Raw genomic sequence first — 22,742 nt, 5'->3', positions numbered from 1 at the left:
CAAGAATTCAATGAATGTAAATAAATAAGTAAGATATTTTTCAATAAAAGATAGAAAAAAAATAAAAATAAAAATAATATATATATTCAAGAAGCAATTAATATGACTACTACCAAAAGTCAAGAAAACTAGAGATCCTTAAAACTAGATTAGAATTTTAAAAAGAATTTACAAGAATAAAGAAGGCCTCACTCTTACTTTTATATATACCATCTATCTAAGAGCCACTTATCCACATTTTATAGGACCTCCAACACATATGTAATTTGTAGGAGATGTGTCTAATTTGCAAAGCAAGTTTTCTAGATGTGTGCCATATATCCAACTTATATCACAAGTAGTCAAAATATCAACATGTAGCTAACTTATTGGCCAAGTTTGCAACCAATAAATCATTTGTAGACATGTTTAAAAGCAAATCTGCATCTATAAAGCTTCTAAGAAGCTTTTCATAAGATATTATCAAATTTATTTATTGGTACTTACTTCTATCTATTCATATAACCTAGATAATTATTAAGGTAAATATGTATGTTTATGACAAGAGAAGAATGTATTATTTTATCATATGAAATTTTGATTATGGCAATAAATTTGTCTAATTGATTTGATAATAGTTGATGGTGTATTACAAGAATTAATCTAGTATTTAATTTATAAATTTTATTTGTCAATTAATTTAAAGATAAAAAGCTAAAGATAACTTGATATTTATCTTTTATATATTAATAAGTATATTCTAAAATTTTGATGTAAAGTTTGGCTCTTAATTAGATATAATATTATTTATAAGTCTATAATTTTTATATATATTATTTATGAAAAAATTAATTAGTTTTTTTTTTTACTAATGGTTAATTTTTTATATAGTAAAAAGTATAAAATTTTGATAAGATAATTTACCATTATAAAAATAGAATTATAAGAATTTATGATCAAAAGATTTGTAATAAAAATTCATTGAAATAAATGACCAAATTTGCTTTATAATAGGTAGAAGTTGAAAAAGTCTATATGATTGATAACATGGAATCTTTACTTTAAAACAATTGTAATATGGTTGAATAGATATTTTGACAAATTTTCATATTTGAAGCCACCAAGAATCTTTTAAAATAAGTTCCAAAGTTTTTTTTAATATCTTATGTGCTATATTATTAGAAATTCATGTTATATTTGAAATGCACATAATTATATTTGATCTTTTAGAATTTATAAGTATCATACATAATAAAGAAAATTATCATTAAAATCAAATTTATTGAAATCATTATAAAGGTTATTTTTAACATCAAAAACAAGAAGGTTCAATAACATACTAGAATAAACTTCTTCAAGGAAAGTAGAATCAATTTGAATTATTGACTTAGGAACTTAAAGTATAGTTGCTCCAGTTTTAAAAACTTGGCCCATTTTTAATTATATGCAGTATTTATTTATTTTTTTAAATACAAGACTAAAACATCTAGACAAGGTAATTGATAATTCTTATTTTTTCAAGATTAATATGAAATATTAAATATAAATTGTGACAAAGACATGCTCTAATTAGCTTAACAATAATTTGAGATACATATTGATATGAAATAATTAAGATTCTAATAATCAATATAAATTTTGATTGAATAAGAAGAGTCTTCTTAAATTTTTTATTGTTCTTAGAATGAATCCACACTGGTAATAAATTTTATATTGGAGATCTCACAATTAATATTGACTATTAAGAATGTTTTTGAATAAAAAGAAATAGGATGAAGTCTATTATCACTATCCATTTGTAATAAAACTACACCTACTACAAAATCTAATTTGTTCTTATAAAAACAAAATATATTTTTTCTTATAAAAAAATAACTTCAAAAATATTAGACAATACAAAATAGGAATTAAGATAAATCTTATTTTTAAACCTTAAAATATTAATTTTTCATTTTGATTATACTTGAATTTTATCTTTGCAAATTAATCATGTAAATAAAAAAACTGAGAAAAAAACTTAAGAGAAATTCTTAACAAATTTTTGACAATAGTCAACAAATCTCAAAAAAGATTAGATATCATGTATAGTTCTTGAGATTTTTTGATTCATAATAATTTGTACTTTTTCAGAATCCATTTGCAAATCATCACTTGAGATGAGATGATATGTCCAAAAAAATTTACTTGAATTGTATGAAATATTATTATGAAGAAACCATTTCAATTCATTTTTTTTACATAAGTTCAAATTTTTAAATTTAAACTATATTACACCTTAGATGTTACAGTGTACTAAGAAAATCCATGCATGAAGTGTGGAAATCTAATAATGAGCCATAGATTAGTAGAATGCGGAAAAAAATAAGAGCCAGATATAATAAAATGGACAGTGTACGTATCATTCAGTATTAGTGCTTTTCCTCGGTAACTTCTCCCTCCTTGCACATATATCACACTCTTGCTATGAAGTTTAAATCAGAACAAGCATTATCCATTTGAAGCTAAGAACTGATCATTGAAACAGTCAAATAGATCCACACTGTGTCCGAACGGTATATTAAACAGGACCACCAACTACGAATGCAACATTAATGTGATCAAACCGACGTACCCACATAAGTGCAAGTCCAAAATAAGCCTCCCACTTGGCACAAAGCTGGGCAGACGAACGATGGAAGAATAGATTACCACTGTCTCTGATCTCATACACTCAACGAGAGTTTTGCTTGTAAACCTCTGATTCCTGCAGGTAGGAAATTGCAGTCAGCCCTCACATCTGAAAATTTTACCATGAAAAGTTGCCACTGCGCATCAGCGTGCTGATCGCCAGTTGAGGGTGATTTGGGTCCCTCCCTTGCTCAAGTCACAAGCAAGATTAACTCCACGTTGTGGAATCTCTTCCTCGTCAAATAAATTGGCCATTGATGAGAGTTCAGAAGGTGCTGATACAGTCTAAGTATACGTGCAATGAGGATGTGCGGCAAAGCCGGATGGGAAGCGTTGCACAGAGAAAAATTGGATTTGTGGAAGCATGAAGAAATGAGGGTCTGCTACAATGTTCCTGGTTTGGACTTCAGGTCTTGACTACCGTGGTGCATGTTGATGTGAGGTTGACCGCAGCGATGCATAGTGTCAACTCGTTCTGCAGACTTGTTTGGCAATCAAAAATCACTCTCGGCCTTCAAGCGTCTGTAGGTGCTCCCACAACCTAAATCATCGTTATGATTAGAGAATCACGACTGCCCAGTAACGCACCTCAAAGGTTCCCATTACAAATCCGTTGACGGCATCTGGCTCATTGGAGCGTTTCGAATCCTCGTGAGCATTGGACGTAAATCATACGCTCACAACCATGTAGTTGTATATGCAACCCAACCTCCTGATGGAGTCGTGCCATTCTTCAAATATTTTCACCGTGAACCTGAATGGCTCTGTGTCAATAGACATCAATTGATACTTAAATGCTTTGCAGTTCCACCGAGGACTGAGGTTCTTTAGAACAAGATCAAGAAGAACCCAACGATGGTCACTCCTCAAAATTCCAGTATTTTGTAAGAGTAATTGCAATCAATTCCACATAATGTATAGGTGAATCTATCACACTAAAAAAATTATCCAAATGAAGAGGAGATAATGCATATCGAAACTTGGGAAGTTCGATACTTCAGCTATTATCTAATAAGGTCCTCTGGAACATTCACAAACTCAGCAGAACAACGAACCATAGCCACCCACAAGGAATTGACCTGCAAAGCTCCAGACGAGAATAGAAGTGACCATTTGAAATATAGTCACACGCTCCTTGTTCCATGAGGGAAATTCTGTAAGAACTTATGGTCCTTGTAAACAGCCACTTCCTGAACAACTTCAGGGCTAAATGATTTTATATAATCGGTTTAAACTTGGCAATAGCCACCAAATTAAACAAATCAAATATTTCAATTTAGCTTAAAAAACGGGAACATGAGGGCGAAAAATAGTTACTGCAAGCAGTAGATGCTCAAGGTGAGACACGCTTGAAACCACTAGAACCGGGTGCCTATTGTGCTGGAGATGCAATCATTCCAGTTTTTCTCGCATAAGCAAATATCCCACCGGCATCAATGACTGGTCCTGCCTCACCAATAGGCTTCAAGTTGTATTGCTTCCCAGTTGTGTGATTCACCAGCACATCTTTCTCCATGTCCAAAGTTACATAATCGCCAGTATGGTTCTCCTCCCAGATTTTTTCTTGTGTTTCACAAGGATACAGCTCTCCTGTTGCAACTGAATTTCGGAAGAAGATTCTTGCGTACGATTCGGCTACCACGGCACGACAACCAGCAGCACCTAATGCCACTGGTGCATGCTCCCTGCAAATTTGTACAGGACATAACCAGATGTTCAGGAATGCGTAACTACGGAGCTATCACGATCAGAAAACCTCCAAGAGTAGGCATATTCATCATCCTACTCAGCCGAAAAAAACCAAGAAGTGAACATGTACACACACACACAATATAAAAAATAAAATACAGAAAAACAGAAAAAGAAACGAAAATGAAAGTGAAATTTCAATGTTTGTTCAATATGATCAACTTTCCAACTAAGTGGATTGGATTACGAGGACACGTCACTCTACTCACGTTAAAAAACCACTACACAAAACATTCTTCGATAAAAACTAGCCCAAAGCATATACTGCACGACTGGAACATCTCTTTCCCATGTGCATGCTGACAGTACAACGACACGGGTTCTAATGATTCAACCCTCCATAAACCCTGAAAACCCCTGACAAGCCTTCTGAATTTGACAATGTACACTACAGATAGTGAATGAGCAGCACCGCAGACCAAAGACAGAAGCTGCGTACACCATGACCCTCAGATTCAATCAAATTATACAATTGAGAGCAAAGAGCGAAGGAAAATTAGTCGTAAGCCAAATCTCTGCGCAAAGAAAAACCCTTAAAACAGACATTCATAAAAAATAAAAATAAAAAAGCATTTAAAATGAAGAAGGCATAAGAATGACAGGCACCTAGAAGATCCACAGCCGAAATTGGCGCCACCAATGATGACCTTGTACTCGGTCTTCATCTTCCCATCTTCGACAAACTTTCCCCATTCCTGAGGAAGCCCAATCATAGCGTAGCTCCCAAGCTTCTCATACTCATCGGGCTTCGAAGGCACCAGGGTCAGGTACTCAGCAGGAATGATTTGGTCCGTGTCAATGTTATCCCCAACAATGAAGCAACGGCCGTGAATTATCCGATTACCACGACCAGAATCCTCCTCAATCACAGCTCCAGCTTCGTGCGCAAGGGCTCGCACCTGGCCAGCCGTCCCCGTGGACACTAAGATCTTCTGCTTCCTCGCATCGAGCAGTGTCACAAAGCCACCATTGACGCAATCCCGGGAAGCAACAGCTCTCCGGAGAGATGGCACCAAAACGCAAGAAGAAGAAGAAACCCGACGCAGGGAGAAAGAGGAGGACGCAGACGAAGAAGTAGCAGGGGTCGCAACCCCGACCCGTATTCCCAGTGCAACGCCAGCCATGGTGCCCAGGGCCACAATCGAGCTCCTTAACCCTACAAAAACTCGCAACGCCACACACACACTCAAACACACTCTCAAACTCTCTCAAATTCTACCTCCAATGACGGCCTCCTCTTTGTGGGAGGTCCACGGAGATACGCCCCCTTTCTTTAGACCGCGCGGTCTATGACCGACCTGGACAGTGGGGATGTGGCTTGCGTCGTGCCCAAGTCTCCTTATTCCGTGGCTCTAGTTGGTGGGTTCGTTGCGTCGCGGGTGGGGCCCTATCCCCCTGACCCCCTGAAGCTTCGCCCTGCCCGTTCTGTGGTCTTCAACCTATTATTCCTAAACATATATATATATATATATATATATTAATCGAAATTACAGTGTGTTTGTGAAAACAATACTTAGAACCATCTTGATTCGTGCTATTTTTAATTATTTCATGTTTTATAATGATTTGAATGTGACTAAACATCACTACTATTTCATTTTAAACATTTTTCCAGTTGCCTTTTGATAATAAAGTTCACGAAATTAATTAACACTTTATTAATAAAATTCTTTATGAATTTTTGGATTCCATTTTTTTCTCTCTTTTATATTTTTCCCCCCAAATATAGAAGGGTTATGTTATAGAGTTTGTTACCACTCTATTTTAATAATGAACATATTAAACCGAAAAATAAATAAATAAATAAATAATACATTTATACAAGACTAGCCTATCCATTTACATAGAGATTGAGTGGCACTTTACAGAAACATTTGTTGGCAAGGTACCAATAGAACATCTTATGTGCTTTTAAAAGTGGTTTAATGATAATTCCATTGAATGGTCACAAATTTTAACATTTATATATATATATATATATACATACAGTTGGTGATTACAAATAAAAAATAAAAGATTTAATAACTAAAATAATTGATTAGATAATATGATCATAAAATAAAATTTTAACAAAAAAGATGCTTGTATAAATAATTGCAAGGAGTGTTGATCAGTTAAGGTTTAAATATATCAGTATATGTTTTGGTGCCAAATTAATTTTGGCCTGCTACTACTATCTATAAGTTTGTTAATTGGATTTTTTCAGAAATAAAATAAAAATCACTTGGTTAATATATATTTATTTAATTCAATAAAAATTTAATTAAAATTACTCTCCTGTTGTAATCTGTGTAAGATTTTAGAAGACTCCGCATCCAAATCTACTGAAAATATTTGAAGCATGAATATGTTATTATTGAAATCAAAGTGCTATCACTCTAAAATCTTATAAAAACTCCATATAGCTATATTTTATTTTATACCATTCTAAATCATATAGGTAAACTCTCTATGTCACATGTATATTGCTCAAATGCTGACATAATATTTATTTTCTTTTATTTTAATATGTTATAAGGAAGCAAAGCTAGTTTAAAGACGTAAAACTCCCATCCAAGTTGTAATATGTTGCTATCTTTACTTAACACAACCTTTGGTAATCCATAATCTTTCATCGATGCTTCTAGCAAAGTAATTTACTTTGACATCTTAAACTCAAAAAACTTTCACCGTGTATTCTCTAAAATAATAGAATATCAAATTTATGATTCCATAAACATAGTGAGATTTATTTTATTATTTTATTTTTATTTTTATTTTTAATAAAGACATGTAAGTGTGTATTGATAACATGTAAGTATGTATTGATAACATGTAAGTATGTATTGGTATCATAATAAATATAAAAACAATATACTTAACATGAACTTAACTCTTAAAACAATATTCGCCTTCTCCACAAAACAATTAAAAAAATGTAATTATATATTTCAAGATTGAAGTAATTTTCCCACTATTCCAATTTTTTTTGAAAACATTTAAAAATAGAACCCAACGTCTTGAAATTTAAAATTAATCCAATAAGGTTTATTTTTTTATTTTTTATAGATTTCATGAATTAGTATTGTATTATAGAAAAAATTCGAGGAATAGAGTGTGTAATTATTATTATTGAGATACTGACCTAAAAAAGAACATCATGTCAATAATAATTTAAACATTGAAACTGTAAAGATGAGCGTTTTGAATATTATACATCTGTTAAGATGACCGAAACACACACGACGAATCTCCCTTGTAAAATCCTCGACTAGTCCACGTAACTGCACACGTGGACAAGCTGACGTGGACACCCATTCCAAGAGTTAGTTGCTTCACAAGCCAGTGAAAGCACGGCAGTCTGAACGAGGCTCTTTCTCATCCACCAACCACCAGTCGCACCGGCGACGAGAACAACGAATAGTGAACGAAACGGAGACCACGTCAGTCGTCCGTCCAGAAAACGACGCCGCGGACGAGAGTCCTTCCATGGGGAAGACACGACAATGGAGGAACGGCGGACGAGACCACGCGTGCGTCCGAGAGTGGCGCCAGGAAGCGGGGGGGGGGGGGGGGGGGGGGGGACGAAACGGAGCTGGAAATCACGCAGTGGGGGGAGGCAGCAACGAGGCAGAGCTGGCAACGCGAGCGCTGGGGGGAGAGGGAGGGAGGGAGCAAGACCAAAGCCACGACTGCGGAGGCTCATGAGGCTCGCCACCACTGCCATCGCCCGCCACGCCCCAACTCCGAAACGCTGTGGCTTTCGCCGGATCGCTTGGTTCCACCTGGGGCTCGCGAACAGCAGCGCGCGCGTGCCGCTGGTTTCGCTTGGAAGTCGTGGCGGGGAGGACAGAGAGGATTGATTGAGCGAGAGTGGGAAGAGCGAGACGCACTGTGAGTGGATTTTAATTAAAGTCGACTGGTGTAGGCTGGCTGGGGGTGTGGTGGGGAAAGGGGGTTCGACAGGCGTGTTGCGAGAAGACCTAATTAGCGGGTGGGGATGAGATGAGAAGAGAAGAGTGTGATGCCATGCGCGGAGGGGACGGTGTTGAGGTGTTGAATTCGCTGTGAGAGTGCGCACCGACGACAAGTGTCGACGCCTATGTGCCGCATTGCGACGAGGCAAGCGTGGCGGTGGTGGCAGAGGTAGCTCACGGGTTTCCAGAATGCCGCTGTTCAAGCGTAAGCCTTATGTGCTCCGGAAACCGCCGAAGGACCTGCTGCCTGATGAGGACGTTTTTAAAGTGCGATTCACGAAGGAGGTTTTTCGGGATTATAAGTATCCATCCCTTCATTGTTTTGATTTTTTTGGTTGTTGATGATTTTCGCCTCTAGGCGGCGGTTTATTTTGTTGCGCTTCCTTCAGAGTGACGAGGAGAAGTTTTTCTCCACTGGGTTGCGAAGATACATGACTCGATCTCCTTATTGCCATTTTTTTTGCTCTATTGAGTATGCGGTCTTCCCACGTGCTTTGTTTGTGAGCGTGAATGGATTGAAGCAGTTTGTACTTGTTTCGTTTCTTTCGCGCATTTTTCCCTTCACTACATCTTAGAGAATATTTGAGTTGCATGAAATTCTACCGGCGGAGGTTGTGGACGTGCAAAGTTTCGGGGAAGACGAATTTAACTTACGAGGAAGCGCTAGTCTCTGAACGCAAGGCCACGGAGAAAGTGCAACAGTTTCCTAAGGAATTCATGGGGCCTGTTTTACGCATGGTTCACTTGAGTAAGTTGCTTTCTCCCTTTATTTTGTCAACATCAACTACGTTGACACCATTAATTACTTTCTGAATTAGGGTAGGCATTCTTTCTTGTATGCTTTTCAGCGATGAACCGACGATGGAACTTGAAGTTGTCGTGCTGGAAGTAGATATCCATGAACTTTCTTTTCTTTGTGAACCCTCCTCAAAGGCATGCTCTGATTATTTCAGGCATATTTCTGAGGTTTTATGATTCTGTTTTCAGGTCCTTTGCGTGTTGATGAGCTGGTCGATAGAATCTACAAAATTTTCAAGGAGAGATTTGTACCGGGAGAGGAGGTTACGGGGGTACAAGATGAGGCACTAGGAACGTGTCGGATTTTAAAAGTTTTTAACCAAGAAGAGGATAGAAGTCCTTTATATGAAGTTGCTTGGTTGGACGACGAAGGGAGGAAAACTGGTACCTCTCAGATAGTGGCGGAGAATTTGCGGCGCAAAAAGCAACCATTTTCTCGAGTTCTTCTGAAGGCGTTCATCAGAGAGTCGGCTTCATCAGGTCTATCTCGGAACTCGGCCTGGTCTGTGCACGAAAAACTTGCTCGAAAGTTTAAAATACCGATCCCAGTTGCTGAACGACCTAAAGTGGCTGCTAAAAAACAGTCGAAGCGAAACTTATCTAGTGAAAAATTCGAGGTAAGGGTGGAAGTCTTTCTCAACTGAATCGCAAGTCTCAACTGTATCCTGCTTTTCCCGATATCCTACTCCGAAGTTGTCTGAGCCTGTCAGGTGCCTTGTGAAATGCATCCTCTAAGTCATGGCTGCGTTTTTCCCGCTTTTACATGATCGGTTTAAGCCCAATCAATGTCTTTGAGCCATTTAAACCGACATGGGTTCGCTGCCAGCAGCTATTATTTCTATTTTTTTGGTAATATCTGTCCTGAGCAAAACACTTTAGACATAGTATTAGTGTTTTGCTTCTGATGCAGGTAGTTTTACCTCTTTTATCTTTAGTAATGTGTATCAACTTTGTAATGTAGGTTTCCAAAGTGGCAAACGGGATACAAGGGGTTAGGAAGAGAAAGAGAAGCGAGGCTACCGGAGTCGGAAGGAAGGGCGATAGCAAAAGACAACACGTGGAAAGAGGTGTCACCTTACTTCCGAGCTGCTGTGGATCTTGAATTTTAATCAGTTGCTGTGGTATATGTAAGTTGCAATATGAGTGAGTCCTGCAAGTTAGATATTGAAATATATTTTGGAACATGTTGGTTATTTGATGAAATCCTTTACGGAAATTCACGTTCACAGACTAAAGAAACAAGGTTATAAGTCTTGCTTTTACAAGGAGAGTGATGAGTAAATGGATAGTGCTTGAACTGCTTCAGTTTGATGTATTCTTTGAAGCTGTTCTTGAGACCTTCATCGACTGTTGGATGGACTATTTGACTATTCTCTGCTGGATAAGCACAAGGTTCGCCAATATGAGTTTACAAGATTTCAGAGCTGATATGATGTTACGAATTTGTGCAGTGATACCACCACCCATTCGCTATCCGATCGAGGATACTCAAGTTAAATTATCAGCAAATGATCCTCCTCTACATGACCGGCCAGTTCCAGCAACTGATTTTGTTGTGCCTGTTGAGTGCACTGGCGACATGTTGATGGTTTGGGACTTCTGTTGCTTGTTTGGAAAAACCCTCCTTCTCTCTCCTTTCTTATTAGAGGACTTCGAGAAGTCACTTGACTATAGAGAAGGCGAGGCTCCATTGTTGCTGGAGATGATTCATTCACTGCTCCGAGCAGCTTTGACCGACCCAACCCTGAGGGATGAGTTCCAGCAGAAGAGGAAGAAACGAGTTGAGGTCACCATGGCCAAATGGAAGGATGACCTTTGTGACTTCTTGGAGCTGCCGAGCCAACAAGGAGTGTCCAGTAATGTAATTTCCATGATTCGAAAGGGCTACTTCAAGCAAGTAAAGGTTTCTGAAAAGGTGAATATTGTGCAGACATTAGTGAACAATTGTCTCAACTCTGGTATCATTAGAAATCAGATTGATGAGAACATTGCGGAGTATCAACTCATTGTTGCTCAAAAGAGGGAGATCGAGGCGTTAGAAGTCAAACAGAGAAAAGAAGAAAAGGAACTTTTGAAGCAGCAGCGGGCAGAGCAAGCAAATGGCAGAGGTGTGGAGAACGGTGAACAAGTAGAACAACGTTTAGAGAATGGAGAGGGAGGTATGAGCTGTGAACTCATTTTTTTCTTTAAAGTTTAGAGGATGGTTTCTAAGCTAGGCATCGACAGTGGTAGATATTTTATATGCTTACCTATCAAGACCTTAAAGGTTCGTTTTTAGTTTTTATTTTGTGATTTTGAGCCTCACCGTCGTCTTGATGTGGTGCAGAGGATGATGAAGATGAGGATGACGAGGAGCTGACTGAAGATAAGCATCCGACAGTTTGGAAGGTGAAAGGCAAGCGAAACTCATATGGGAATCATTCACCTGTCAATAACGGAGTTTCAGGGTGAGTCTGCTGCGTTTTGTTTGGATTTGCGAAGTTGATTAAGAAATCTGTATTTCAAAAAGCTAAGTTTATTCTCAGAACATGCAACACTTTTGCCAGTCGGTCTCGGAGACCGACGGCTATAACGAGGCATGCTCTCAGTGTCGGTTTGCACAGTTACAATTCTTATTTTGCGTGACTTATGCAACTCCTTTGCGTAGCTTATGTTTTGAGGGGGAGTGATTGGAATCTTATTCCTAAGGATCGCTATTAAGACTGTATGACGTATTGTATAGCCGACCGTAAAGTTTTGACAACGTTCTTTTTAGTGATTGACTGTTTAACCCAACATAAGTTTAATGCTACCTTAATGTCTCGGGCGTTGTCTGCAATCATCACAGTAGCAACTGTATCCAATAGTACGTATCAAATGACTATGACAGCCCAAAATACATGAAGCACTAGAGCTCTGGACCAGTTGTTAAGAGACATGTAAGTAAAAGATCTTGTGAGAATTGTCCTCCATGTTTCATACTTGTGAAGTGTTACATGTACCTGAGATAATTAATTTTGGAAACCGACAGGGACAAAGAAAATAAGCATGTATCGGCCAGTCGTTCCAGGCAAGAACAACTTAAGAAAAAGGTGAAAAAGAAACTTGCAGAAGAGAAGGAAAAGGAAAAGGAAAGACAGAGAGTTGAGGAGCAGAAGAAGAGGAAAGGTGAGGCCGATGCCTTGGTGGTGCGCAAATTGCAAGAGCAAAAGGTGTCTGAAAGACAGAAGAAGGTGTGCATCTGGGATCTCTATGCACAATTGCTGTTACACTGATGATAGCATTTCTGATAATCCTAAAATTGTATAATTATGGGACAGGATGTTTGTAGTATTTATTTTGTGGCCTGGATGCTCAACTACAGCTTGAACAGCTGGATCGAGAATTGGAAAAACTGTGTGTTCTCACAGTACCACTTGGGAAGGATCGCGATCACAATCGCTTCTGGTTTTTCAATAGGGAGGGTCGACTTTTTGTGGAGAGCGAAGATTCCACACATTGGGGTTACTACGCTGGAAAAGAGGAGGTACGCCTCTTTGTCAGTTGTTCATGTCCCTCATCGAATATCGACTTCTATAGCAGAATCTTGGCTTTGTTCTTAGTTCTTTCACACGGGATTTGTTTTCGCTATTTAACTGATTAGTTGCTGATTGCAGCTTGATGCGTTGATTGGCTCTTTAAATGTTAAAGGAATAAGGGAGAAGGCTCTGCGCAAGCAATTGGAAACGTATCAAGTCAAAATTAGGTGAATTGGGTCTTTCAGTCCTTATTACTGGGACCAAGTTGTTTCAAAGATTTTTGGCCGGGATCGAAAATGGAGTACGTTTTATGGTTTGAACAAATCAGTAAAGAACATTTACATTCTTGATATCCTGAAGATGTTTATATTATGACTATTTTGAAATATCTGATATGAACCTCTACGCTGTGGTATTGCAGTAATGCATTGCAGAAGAGATCTAAGGAGCTTGCTCAAAGATACGCAGTTGAAGAAGCCTCTGTGAGACGTTCAGAGCGAGTCCGCACAGCCCCACGTCTCACTGGATTCCTTGCTTACGTGAACAAATTGAGGACTTCGTGAACAAATTGAATGCTGTGTTGTTTAAGCTACAGGAGGGTGGTAATTTACAGTGTCAACGTATTGCCTTCCCTTCAACAGGAAAACCTGAAATGGGAATGGCTTGACTACCTTTAGTTAGTCTTGTACACTACAAGTTTACAGTACCTCCTTGCACGTAGAATTCTTCCCTTGCTGCAATCAAGTGGCGTTGGATGATTATGTTCAACTAAGTTCAGAGAATTCAGTGACAATGTAAGTAGCGTCAAGTCACACTGGGTTATTATTGTGCCATCTGATTAGAAGTTACCTCACACCAGCTTTGTTTAGATATCTCAAATTTGACCGTTGATTCTGTACTTGCAGGGGTTTAGAATAGGTTCACCTCCCAGAGAACTTGAGGACGCTGCATAATTCGAGTATCTGCAGGCTAGAGTGATGAGTTCTCACATTTAAGAAACCCCATCCAATTTTCCTCAGTCTTGTCATGGATTGAAACACAGTTCTGTATCAATATCTCCAATCATATTACACATGTGATTGCATTTTAAGTCCTGATCATTTTGGTTTTAGTTCATGGCTAAATCGAGCATTGTGGGTCAAAGGTAGAAACCTTATGCCCTTATGTGAATCCTCTTATGTTCTGCAAAATGCTTCCTATCATTATGCCTGCTAAAAAAATGAACCGTCAAGTCTATTCACCATTTGTGAAAGACATCGAGAATATATTTTAGGTTACTTAAATTATGTATTTTAAAACATGTGAAGGTTTAAAAGTTTTAAATAAAACAGATCTTTAGAAGTTATTGTTTTCATTTATCTAGATTTTAACTAATTACAAGTATGTTTTTGTGGATTTAGGTGTAAACTCAATAATAAACTATCCAAGAATTCAACTGGTTCCTGTTTAAAGTTGACTAACATTATTTTTTTTAATTTTATAAATTATTACATGCAATAAAGAAACGTATATGTATGTATGTATGCATGTTGTTTCAAATTTTTGTATTTTAATTTATTGGGTTGATACAAGAGCTAGGTAATTACAGCAAAATTTTTCTTCTCAAATTTGAAAGAAACTAAACAAATAGTTATCATTGCTACTTTGGTCAATTTTTTGAAAAAATCAACAAGAAATTAAATTTTTATACAGAAAGAAATTATCATGATTTTCCGAAATTTTTTATGGCTATCATTTTATAATAACATAAAAATTTACAATTTTTTTTGTAACAAAAATATTTATGAAACACTGTCCTCCCAGTTCCTTGAAGAACGGGAACGGGAACGCCGCGAACGGCGAACGATGGCCTCAGTTGGATGGATGAGGAAACAGATGATATAAATCAATAAAGGATGAAGCCTTAAATCATCCATCCACCCATCCATCCAGATGGGCGGAGGGCTTGCCCAGGGAAAGGTTGGTACTTAGTCCTGCCGCATCGCCTCAAGGCTCCCTCTTTGCGGACTTGCAACTGGCGCTGAAAATTTTCCATCTCTTCCCCGCTGCAGGCCTCACGCGTCCTTCGCTTTTCCAGGTACTTCGTTCATTCCTCTACCCTCGTCATTCCTCTCAGTGTTACTTGCAAGCTTTTGAATGATTAGAACAGTGCAGCCCATTTTTGTTTTTCTGGGCATCGGCTGCGAGGTCGGATTAGGGTTCTGTGTTACGCCTTAAGGTTTTGGGAGTTGGTGGGTGTTTCGAAATGTGCTTGTGAGAATGTGCTTGCATGCAATCTCCGAAAAATCCTCAAGAGGGTTTGTGTCGGTTGTAGGGTAGGGCGCGGGTTTTACGTCCGCATTTTCTCTGATTCTGGGTTTTGTGTGCGTTGATCCATTAATGAATGAGTTGCGTGAATTTTTAGGGCTTTCGCGTGTCGAGGATAGTTATGTAATGTTGAAGTCTCTCTTGATTGATTTGATTGTTTTATGAATTGAGGTGAATAGTTTGATTGCGATATCGACTGAATTTTTTTTGTTTTTTTGTTTTTGTTTTTTTAAGGATTTTTGTTGATTCTGTACTCATGTGCTTCCTTGTAAGTGCAGAATGGCGGCTGTATCGGATGACTTGATCTGGTTGTTGGTCAAGAACAGTAACAGGTTTTTGGTGAAGAGAAATGGAAACAACAACAACTCAGTGACCTTTAGCTCAGAGCCCAATAACTTGTATAATCTGAACACCTTCAAGTACTCAGGTAGCTCCTCGTCATTGTTAGAACTGTTGTCTTCCATTTCCCTGGCCTTTAATTCACATCGTTGTTAATACGTTAATTAACTCGCTCAACTTTTAGGGTTGGCGAACAAGAAGTCTGTGGCCATCGCACCCGCCGAAGGTCTTTCGGTGGTCCTGACCACCACGAAGACCAAGAAAAGGAACCAGCCTGCCAAGCTGCGCCACAACTCTCTCTTGAAGAAGGATTTCCGCAAGATGGCTAAGACCGTGGTCAATCAGGTGCTTTTTACGCTTCAATTGAAACGGAGTTTTCTCACCTCTTAGTGTCACACTTCTAGATTTGCCATCTAACTCCTAAAAGTCACTAGTTGGAATTCTTTTGTTGAACTCTTAGATAGCAGTGCTAAATTTCCGTGTCTTTGTGGACGTAGGTTGCCTCTAATGGCTACAGGGCTGATTTGAAGTCCGCCGCATTGGCCAGGTTGGCCGCTGTACATAAGAGTCTCCGTGTGGCCAAGGCTGGTGCCACCAAGAAAAAGTCCAAGGCTAGAACAGCAGCAAAGAAGTAGACGATGTATTCTTTTTGGAATATAATTTTATTTCAATAATTGGACCCGGTGGGCATTTTATTTCTTCCCCGTAGTGAATGTTTCAGTTTCTATTAATGCTTGAGCAACTAACTGTGAGTTTCAGCAGCCAGTGAAATATATTGTAACGATACATGCGGAGTCGGCTGCTTAATTACGCTGATGTTTCTATTTTCTCCTAAAAACCTATAAGATTGAAAATGAATCAATGTCAATTTATTAAAAAGAACATCAGTGTGGGGGCTGGAGCAGCCAGCCCGGCGTGTCGGAGTATAAGGGTGCTTTGCGCGGGAAGCGTTGTTTCCTGCTCCGAAGCCTTCTCCTCCCTGGAACATCATCGATCCCTCCAGGCGGACCCAAAGGAGGCTCCCTCTCTTGCTTTTCCTCCGCCGCTGGAGCCCCCTCTTGTTGCCCACCCTCATTTTGCATGCTGTCGCTGGGGTTCGGTGCGTGAAGTTTTCGCCCTCGACCAAGCACCAGGCACTTTAGCGAACAGTATTTGATGTTGTCGCACTTGAACCTATGCCCGCACACAACACAGCAGCACGGCCTCGACGATCTGTTCTGCAGCGGCGGATGTCGACTGAAAATGAATGTAACCTCCTGGCTGTTGCAGATACACGAGAAGACGTCATCCAGTTGGATACCCCTCTTCAACAGGTCCTTGGATCGAATGGTTAAGCAGCGCGTGGATATCCAAAGCTGGAACTTCTCATGACTACGGTGATCCTCGGTGCAACATTTCCCGCAAATCCTAGAACAGCAATCCAGGCAGTAGAAACTGCTCAGCGTTTTGGGTCCTCTGTGCTTCAAACAGTGTTGTTTCTCATCGGGAAGGTTGAACAACGAGTAAAACCAACGCGGGTAATTCCCTTTCTCGTCACGAAACTCTCTTCTAGCTCGACACCTTATTGTGAAAAACATCTTTCTCTCTCGCTCTCTTATTACACACTCTTGCTGCAAACTGTTTCGCCTCTACAGGCTTGCAATATATATACTTGATCAACTTCGATTGACTCTAAAAATGATCTCACCTTGATCTCCCTGAAACTGGACTTCGGGATTACTTTCTTGTTTTTTTTATTTTTTATTTTTAAGTCCACTCAGTTGGGTTCTTTAAATCTCGCAAAGACCTCGCTCTTCAGGAGAAGTGGAGGAAGATGCTGGCGGGGGCAATCCAGTTCTGTTCATTGGGTACATCTTCGAAAAGTTTCTACTGGTTGTATAGAATCTTGATCATCTCGCCCATGGATTTGCCTCTTCACAGACAAGGGTGGTGAAGAAGCTGCACAGCTGCACGCTCCATTTGGATTTGCATCGCTCAGAATCGCTCTATTGGGTTATCGAACCTGTATTTCTTGGGAAAGGTACATGTCTTATTTTGGAACTCATAGGGCTTAACCCTGATGGTACATTTAGTTAAAAAAAGGAGGGCTGATTACAAAAGGACATCATAAACTTGACTCTGAGTTTAGGTGAGTTGACTCTGAGTTTAGGTCAGACATGCAAAGAAAAAGAAAATCCATTACATGACATTTTACTTTTTTCAAGCCAACCTTTAGTAAATGTTTCATCTATTCTGACAAAATTTGATGTTTATTTAAGAGTTTTGATCAATTAAAATCATTTTTTGATTCTGAAAACGGATATTTCAAATCTAATGTTTGGGCACATTTATTACTTAAAGAGCATATTAGTGCATATTTTTAAATTAGTTTATGAACATGTTTCTACAATGAGTTGCTTTATAATCTTTATACCTTTTGGTTGGAAGATTTTTTTCTTTTAGTATTTCATGCCTAAAATAGAATATAAGCCATAATCTATTTGTAAGCCACTTGTAGTTGAGTTGATAGAGTATAGTGGTGTTATGTTTTCAAATCCTTCAAAGAATAAGGGACTTCCAAAACTTTGAATCACTATTAGAATTGTTCATAAAACATAGAGATTGTAATTGTTTATTGAGTCATTATAAAACAAACTATCTTTGAACATTAAATTAAATTCTTATATGTCAAATTATTTAGATTATTGTGATTTTTTAAGACCATTAAAATCTTTTTATAATAGTATTTTTTTGATTTAATTGAAATTTAAAATTTAAACTACTATTTTTTTTCTAAATTTTATTAATGTTATTAAAATTTTCTTTTAAAGTAAAAATCTTATCATTTTGTCATTTTATTCACTATTATTTTAAAATCCTTCATATCCAAATTTGCATAAATTAGAGATGAAGAATTGATTGATTTCAATAAGTTTTATAAAGAAGATTAGTAGATTAAAAGTCTTGCTACTTTAATAACTTGTATTAAAGAAAAAAGTGTGTATTAAGAAACCTATTTCTCAACAAATTTTGTAATATATATAAACTATCAATTTGGAAGATTTTATAATAGAAATAAGTATTTAAATTTATTATACTAGTAATTTATTATGTATTGATTTCTAGAATAAAAAAATGTCTAATTGTGTGTCTAACAATGCTAAAAATATTTTAAATAGAATCCCAACTAATTATAATAATTATTAATATAATTATTTTAATTATTTACTCTACAAAATTAAGTATAGAAATTTATTTGTTAAGTATATATTTGTAAATATATGATGGTAATGTAATTACAAGTACATAAGATATAAGAATGAAAGTGCAAGAGTGAAAGAAATAGTCTTTTACAACTTCAAAGATAGTCATAGGAACAACAACAATTTAATTGCTTTTATGGATGTGAATCATGGCTTTCTTCTACGTCTTGTATTAGAAACTTTAGTACAATGCAAAGATAAACAACTAAATTTTTATTGTTTTTTAACCTCACATTCATGTTCAATTGCTCCTTGATCTATTTCCACTTGTCTTTCTAACAACTTAGTCTTAATACATTTATTTTAATTTTTTTGTTTAAAGATTCTATACATATGCATGTAAGAAATAATAAATATTTAATAAATGATAAATGATGAGAAAGTTAGCTAACAAATAAATTTATATTTTGTTTAGAAATAAAAATACATATCTTATTATATTTGTATATAGAGCACTTTTTCTTCACAACTTAAGACTTTTGTATCTTTTGATTTTAAAATACTTGTGTAATTTTTCTCACTTTTGAGAGTTACATGATGGTTTAACTTAAAAATTATTAATTAACACTATATAAGTTTTGTTTGGATATTTAGCCTATTCAAATTCTATTGCATTGAAACTAATAGATTGTAACAAAGCCATGTATTTATCTTCCATCCCAATTTTAATAGTTTGTACTATTGCTCTTATTTTGTTTTGTTTTGTTTTTTTTTGCATATTCTATCTCACATGTATATCTATGCATTTCTAAATGTAATGGTTTGTGCTTATTGAACTATATTCTTTTGTCACGGACATAGAATACAGACTTGATATCTACCAAGAAGTTCAAGAAGAACTGGCAAGAACTAGATTAATCAGATGAATACAAGAACAACACCAAAGAGGAGAGCTAGAGCTCCAAGAGATGTGTTGTCGAGACTGAAGAACTCTTCAGCCTCGATTCCAATATATACTCCTATTTAGGAAGCTTCTCAAGCAACTTCTACCAACTAGGAAGCTTCTTAAGCAACTTCTACCAACTAGGAAGCTTCTTAAGCAACTTCTACCAACTAGGAAGCTTCTTAAGCAACTTCTACCAACTAGGAAGCTTCTAGAAGGTTCCAGAGACTTGTTTCTAGAAGGTTCTAGAAACTTATCTCTAGAAGGTTCTAAGGACTATGTCCCGAACATCTTCTACCAACTAAGAAGCTTCTAGAAGGTTCCAGAGACTTGCTTCTAGAAGGTTCCAGAGACTTGCTTCTAGAAGGTTCTAGAAGCTTGTCTCTAGAAGGTTCTAGAAACTTGTCTCTAGAAGGTTTTAAGGACTATGTCTCTAACATCACCCCCTCCTTTAGCTTCAAGGTCTCTGAGAAGCAATGTTGTTGTCAATCAGTACCAACGCAAGAAAATGAAGATCTGTCGCATAACATCTACTATGAACTCCAACTGTTGTTCACGAGGTAAGTGGTTCATCGGCCCTTGAAGCCAACGGTAGTGGCCCACTCCTTCAACTTCTGACCAAGCATGAACTTCCGTATCTTCATTGTGAAATTGTCCTTCAAATATGCCTTCTGGTTGACCATCGCAAGCAGGCTCGGACTCAAATACAATCACCAGTGATCGGTTACTTGGTATCCTCCGTTGTCGTTGTGGTGCAGGTGGTTCTTCATCTCGGGGTCGCCTTCGTGAACTAGTTGGTTGAAGTAATCTGACTGGCATAGTATCTATTTCTTGGCTATCCATATCAGAAGACCAAACTATGGATACTGAAAAAATTCTATTTTATCTTGGAGAAAATAATTACATCAACTACGAATTTTGGTAGTGCTCTCTCCCTTTCTTATATTCTTGGGTGAACAAGCTTCAGAAAGAAGCTATTGTCGAACCGGCTTAGGTTTATGAGGATGTTGTTGATGAAACTCCTGTATCTTTTGCGGTGCATTGGTGAGATTTTCAGCTGGCTCTCACGTTCACTCATTAATGTCGTAGTCGCACCAATGAACAAGATATTTCAACTTGCCCCACCTTCGCCGAGAATCCAGCACCTTTTCAACCTCGTATTCCTCGTGGTTCTTGATCTCAATACTAGGTGGCGGACATTGCACTCTTCCAGGAAAAGATGACTCTTGATAAGGCTCCAATAAAGAAACATGAAAGATTGGATATACCTTCATAGAAGCCGGTAATTCCAGACGGTACGCCACTGGATTGATTTGCTTTTGGATGATAAATGGTCCCAATCTTCGATAGTCCAACTTATCACATGGTCGCTTGGTCTTGATATTCCGTCGAAGAAGCCATGCTTTATCTCTAATTTTGAAAGTAGGTGCTTGATTCCGAAATCTATCTGCAGACGCCTTGTAGGATTCTTGAGCGGATTGTAATTGAAGCTTCAATGTATTTTGAAGCTCTGATATTTTTTTGGTAAATCCTTCAGCTGCTAGATTGTTATTTGTTGATGGACTCAATAAATCAAGCTTTGGATGATACCCATAGTTGGAAAAGAATGGTGTGTATTGAGTCGACGCATGGAGGGTGTTGTTATATGCAAACTCGGCTAGCGGCAGATATGTGGTCCAATCGTCTTGCTGATAGTTGATGCTGTATCGTAAGTATTGTTCCAAGACTTGGTTCACCCGTTCCGTTTGACCATCAGTTTGAGGATGAAAAGCCAAAGAAAGCTTAATATCCACCTTCAGTATCTCAAAGAGAGATCTCCAAAACTTCGATACGAACTGGGTTCCTCGATCTGATACGATATCATCTGGTAGTCCATGATATCGATACACATTATCGAGAAAGAGCCTTGCTGTGACTTCACTGGACGATGTCTTCTTGCAAGGGACAAAGTGTGCCATTTTTGTAAGCCGATCTACCACGACAAAGATGCTGTCAAATGAATTCGATGATGGCAGGTCCATGATGAAGTCCATGGAAATTGAAGACCATGGTCGACGTGGAATCGGCAATGGCTGTAGGAGTCCATAAGGGCGATGCCGAGGATTCTTGGATCTTGAACAGATGTCGCAGGAGAGGACAAAATCTTTCACATCCTTCCACATTTGGGGCCACCAAAAATCTCGAGAAATAAGCTCCAAGGTCTTGTTGAATTCAAAATGTCCCGCAGCTGGAAAATCGTGGCGAGATTGAAGAACTCGGAGTCGTGCTGGTCTTTTTGGGATATATAACCGCTCTTCAAAGTATAAAAGATCTCCTTCCACCTTGAACTTGTCGTCATTGGCACGCTGCTTAATATCAATGGCTACTGAATCTTCAATGGTTACGGCACGTACTTGATTCAGGAAGTCAACATCAATTGGCATAATAATAGCGCAAAGCTGAAATTGCTCTGGCTCCAACAATGTCGTACATTGTTGATCAAACGTTGCTTCTCCAGCCTTTGGTACAGGATACGATTTCCTCGATAAGGCATCAGATAGTCCTTGCTGCTTTCCAGGTCGATAAGTGATAATAAAATTGAACCTAGATAGCAACATACTCCATCGAGCTTGATGTCGATTTAGAACTCGAGCCGACATGAAATACTCCAAATTCTTGTGATCTATGTATACGGTCACTGGATGTGCAGCTCTTTCAAGAAAGTGACGCCATTCTTGGAAAGAATCCACTATAGCAAGAAGTTCCTTATCGTGGATCTCATAATTGATTTCAGCAGCAGAGACCTTTGGAGAATAGAATGCAACCGGATGGAGCTTCTTATCTTCTCTCATTTGTGAAAGTACAACTCCCAAAGCAAAATCCAAAGCATCAGTTTCTAAATAGAAGGCCTTTGTAAAGTCTGAATGTACCAAGATTGGAGCCGTAGTAAATGCGGTCTTCAGGTTTTGAAACGCCTTTTCTACTAGAGGTCCCCATTCCAGCTTATCCTTGCATGTCAACCGAGTGAGAGGAGCAGCAACTTGAGAGTAATTCTTGATAAAGATCCGATAGAAGTTGGCAAAACCAAGAAAGCATTGTACATCTCTAACCGTCTTCGGAACCTCCCAAGCCACAATTGCTTCCACCTTCTTGGGGTCCATCTTCAAGCCTTTCGTAGTCGCAACGAACCCCAGAAACTCCATCTCTATTTGGTGAAATAAACACTTCTCCAACTTGGCATATAGTCCTCGCTCGCGTAGTTTCTCCAATACCAAACGAACGTGTTTTTCATGCTCTTCGTCATTTTTGGAGAATATCAAAATATCATCTAAATAGATGATAACAA

The 22,742-nt window shown here is 38.0% G+C and overlaps 3 protein-coding genes and 1 long non-coding RNA gene across 5 annotated transcripts; 2 read left to right on the top strand and 2 right to left on the bottom strand.

Annotated features, from left to right (window-relative positions):
• Positions 1–2,494: 2,494 nt before the first annotated feature.
• LOC141045805 (uncharacterized) lies at positions 2,495–3,359 on the bottom strand. Its single transcript, XR_012218262.2, has 2 exons — positions 3,235–3,359; positions 2,495–2,722 (listed from the first exon to the last, which is right to left on the bottom strand). It is a non-coding gene; the product is annotated as an uncharacterized LOC141045805 (long non-coding RNA).
• Positions 3,360–3,738: 379 nt separating this feature from the next.
• Positions 3,739–5,593, bottom strand: LOC112287860 (3-isopropylmalate dehydratase small subunit 1). The gene is made up of 2 exons (XM_024531414.3): positions 5,002–5,593; positions 3,739–4,331 (listed from the first exon to the last, which is right to left on the bottom strand). The coding sequence occupies exons 1-2, from the start codon at positions 5,517–5,519 to the stop codon at positions 4,019–4,021; spliced, it is 831 nt and encodes a 276-aa protein (XP_024387182.1). The 5' UTR covers positions 5,520–5,593; the 3' UTR covers positions 3,739–4,018.
• A 2,500-nt stretch (positions 5,594–8,093) lies between these two features.
• Positions 8,094–13,770, top strand: LOC112286284 (uncharacterized). Of its 2 annotated transcripts, XR_016504739.1 has the most exons (11): positions 8,094–8,653; positions 8,927–9,099; positions 9,339–9,766; positions 10,111–10,216; positions 10,601–11,308; positions 11,476–11,596; positions 12,160–12,361; positions 12,493–12,654; positions 12,785–12,873; positions 13,068–13,440; positions 13,552–13,770. XR_016504739.1 is itself a non-coding variant. In XM_024528038.3 (10 exons), exons 1-10 carry the CDS (start codon positions 8,541–8,543, stop codon positions 13,207–13,209), a joined length of 2,244 nt encoding a protein of 747 aa, XP_024383806.1. In that variant the 5' UTR covers positions 8,094–8,540; the 3' UTR covers positions 13,210–13,770. The 2 variants fall into 2 exon arrangements, 1 of the variants encoding a protein (XP_024383806.1); XM_024528038.3 differs by having other exon boundaries at positions 13,068–13,770.
• Positions 13,771–14,654: 884 nt separating this feature from the next.
• Positions 14,655–15,991, top strand: LOC112286295 (large ribosomal subunit protein eL28z). The gene is made up of 4 exons (XM_024528052.3): positions 14,655–14,723; positions 15,232–15,380; positions 15,477–15,637; positions 15,790–15,991. Exons 2-4 carry the CDS (start codon positions 15,233–15,235, stop codon positions 15,925–15,927), a joined length of 447 nt encoding a protein of 148 aa, XP_024383820.1. The 5' UTR covers positions 14,655–14,723; position 15,232; the 3' UTR covers positions 15,928–15,991.
• The last annotated feature ends 6,751 nt before the right edge of the window (positions 15,992–22,742 follow it).

The sequence above is a fragment of the Physcomitrium patens genome, chromosome 1 (genome assembly GCF_059467195.1).
Source record: "Physcomitrium patens ecotype Gransden chromosome 1, ASM5946719v1, whole genome shotgun sequence".
NCBI lineage: Eukaryota > Viridiplantae > Streptophyta > Bryopsida > Funariales > Funariaceae > Physcomitrium > Physcomitrium patens.
This window is presented reverse-complemented; position numbering and strand designations above follow the sequence as displayed.

Excerpts from the sequence above, each read along its gene's own strand:
- LOC112287860 (XM_024531414.3), bottom strand. The coding sequence starts at position 5,519 with ATGGCTGGCGTTGCACTGGGAATACGGGTCGGGGTTGCGACCCCTGCT. Across the intron at positions 4,332-5,001 it reads TTCGGCTGTGGATCTTCTAG|GGAGCATGCACCAGTGGCAT; the intron begins GTGCCTGTCATT and ends ACAAATTTGCAG.
- LOC112286284 (XM_024528038.3), top strand. The coding sequence starts at position 8,541 with ATGCCGCTGTTCAAGCGTAAGCCTTATGTGCTCCGGAAACCGCCGAAG. Across the intron at positions 10,217-10,600 it reads AAGACAACACGTGGAAAGAG|TGATACCACCACCCATTCGC; the intron begins GTGTCACCTTAC and ends GAATTTGTGCAG. Across the intron at positions 12,655-12,784 it reads ACTACGCTGGAAAAGAGGAG|CTTGATGCGTTGATTGGCTC; the intron begins GTACGCCTCTTT and ends TGCTGATTGCAG.
- LOC112286295 (XM_024528052.3), top strand. The coding sequence starts at position 15,233 with ATGGCGGCTGTATCGGATGACTTGATCTGGTTGTTGGTCAAGAACAGT. Across the intron at positions 15,381-15,476 it reads GAACACCTTCAAGTACTCAG|GGTTGGCGAACAAGAAGTCT; the intron begins GTAGCTCCTCGT and ends CTCAACTTTTAG. Across the intron at positions 15,638-15,789 it reads CTAAGACCGTGGTCAATCAG|GTTGCCTCTAATGGCTACAG; the intron begins GTGCTTTTTACG and ends TTGTGGACGTAG.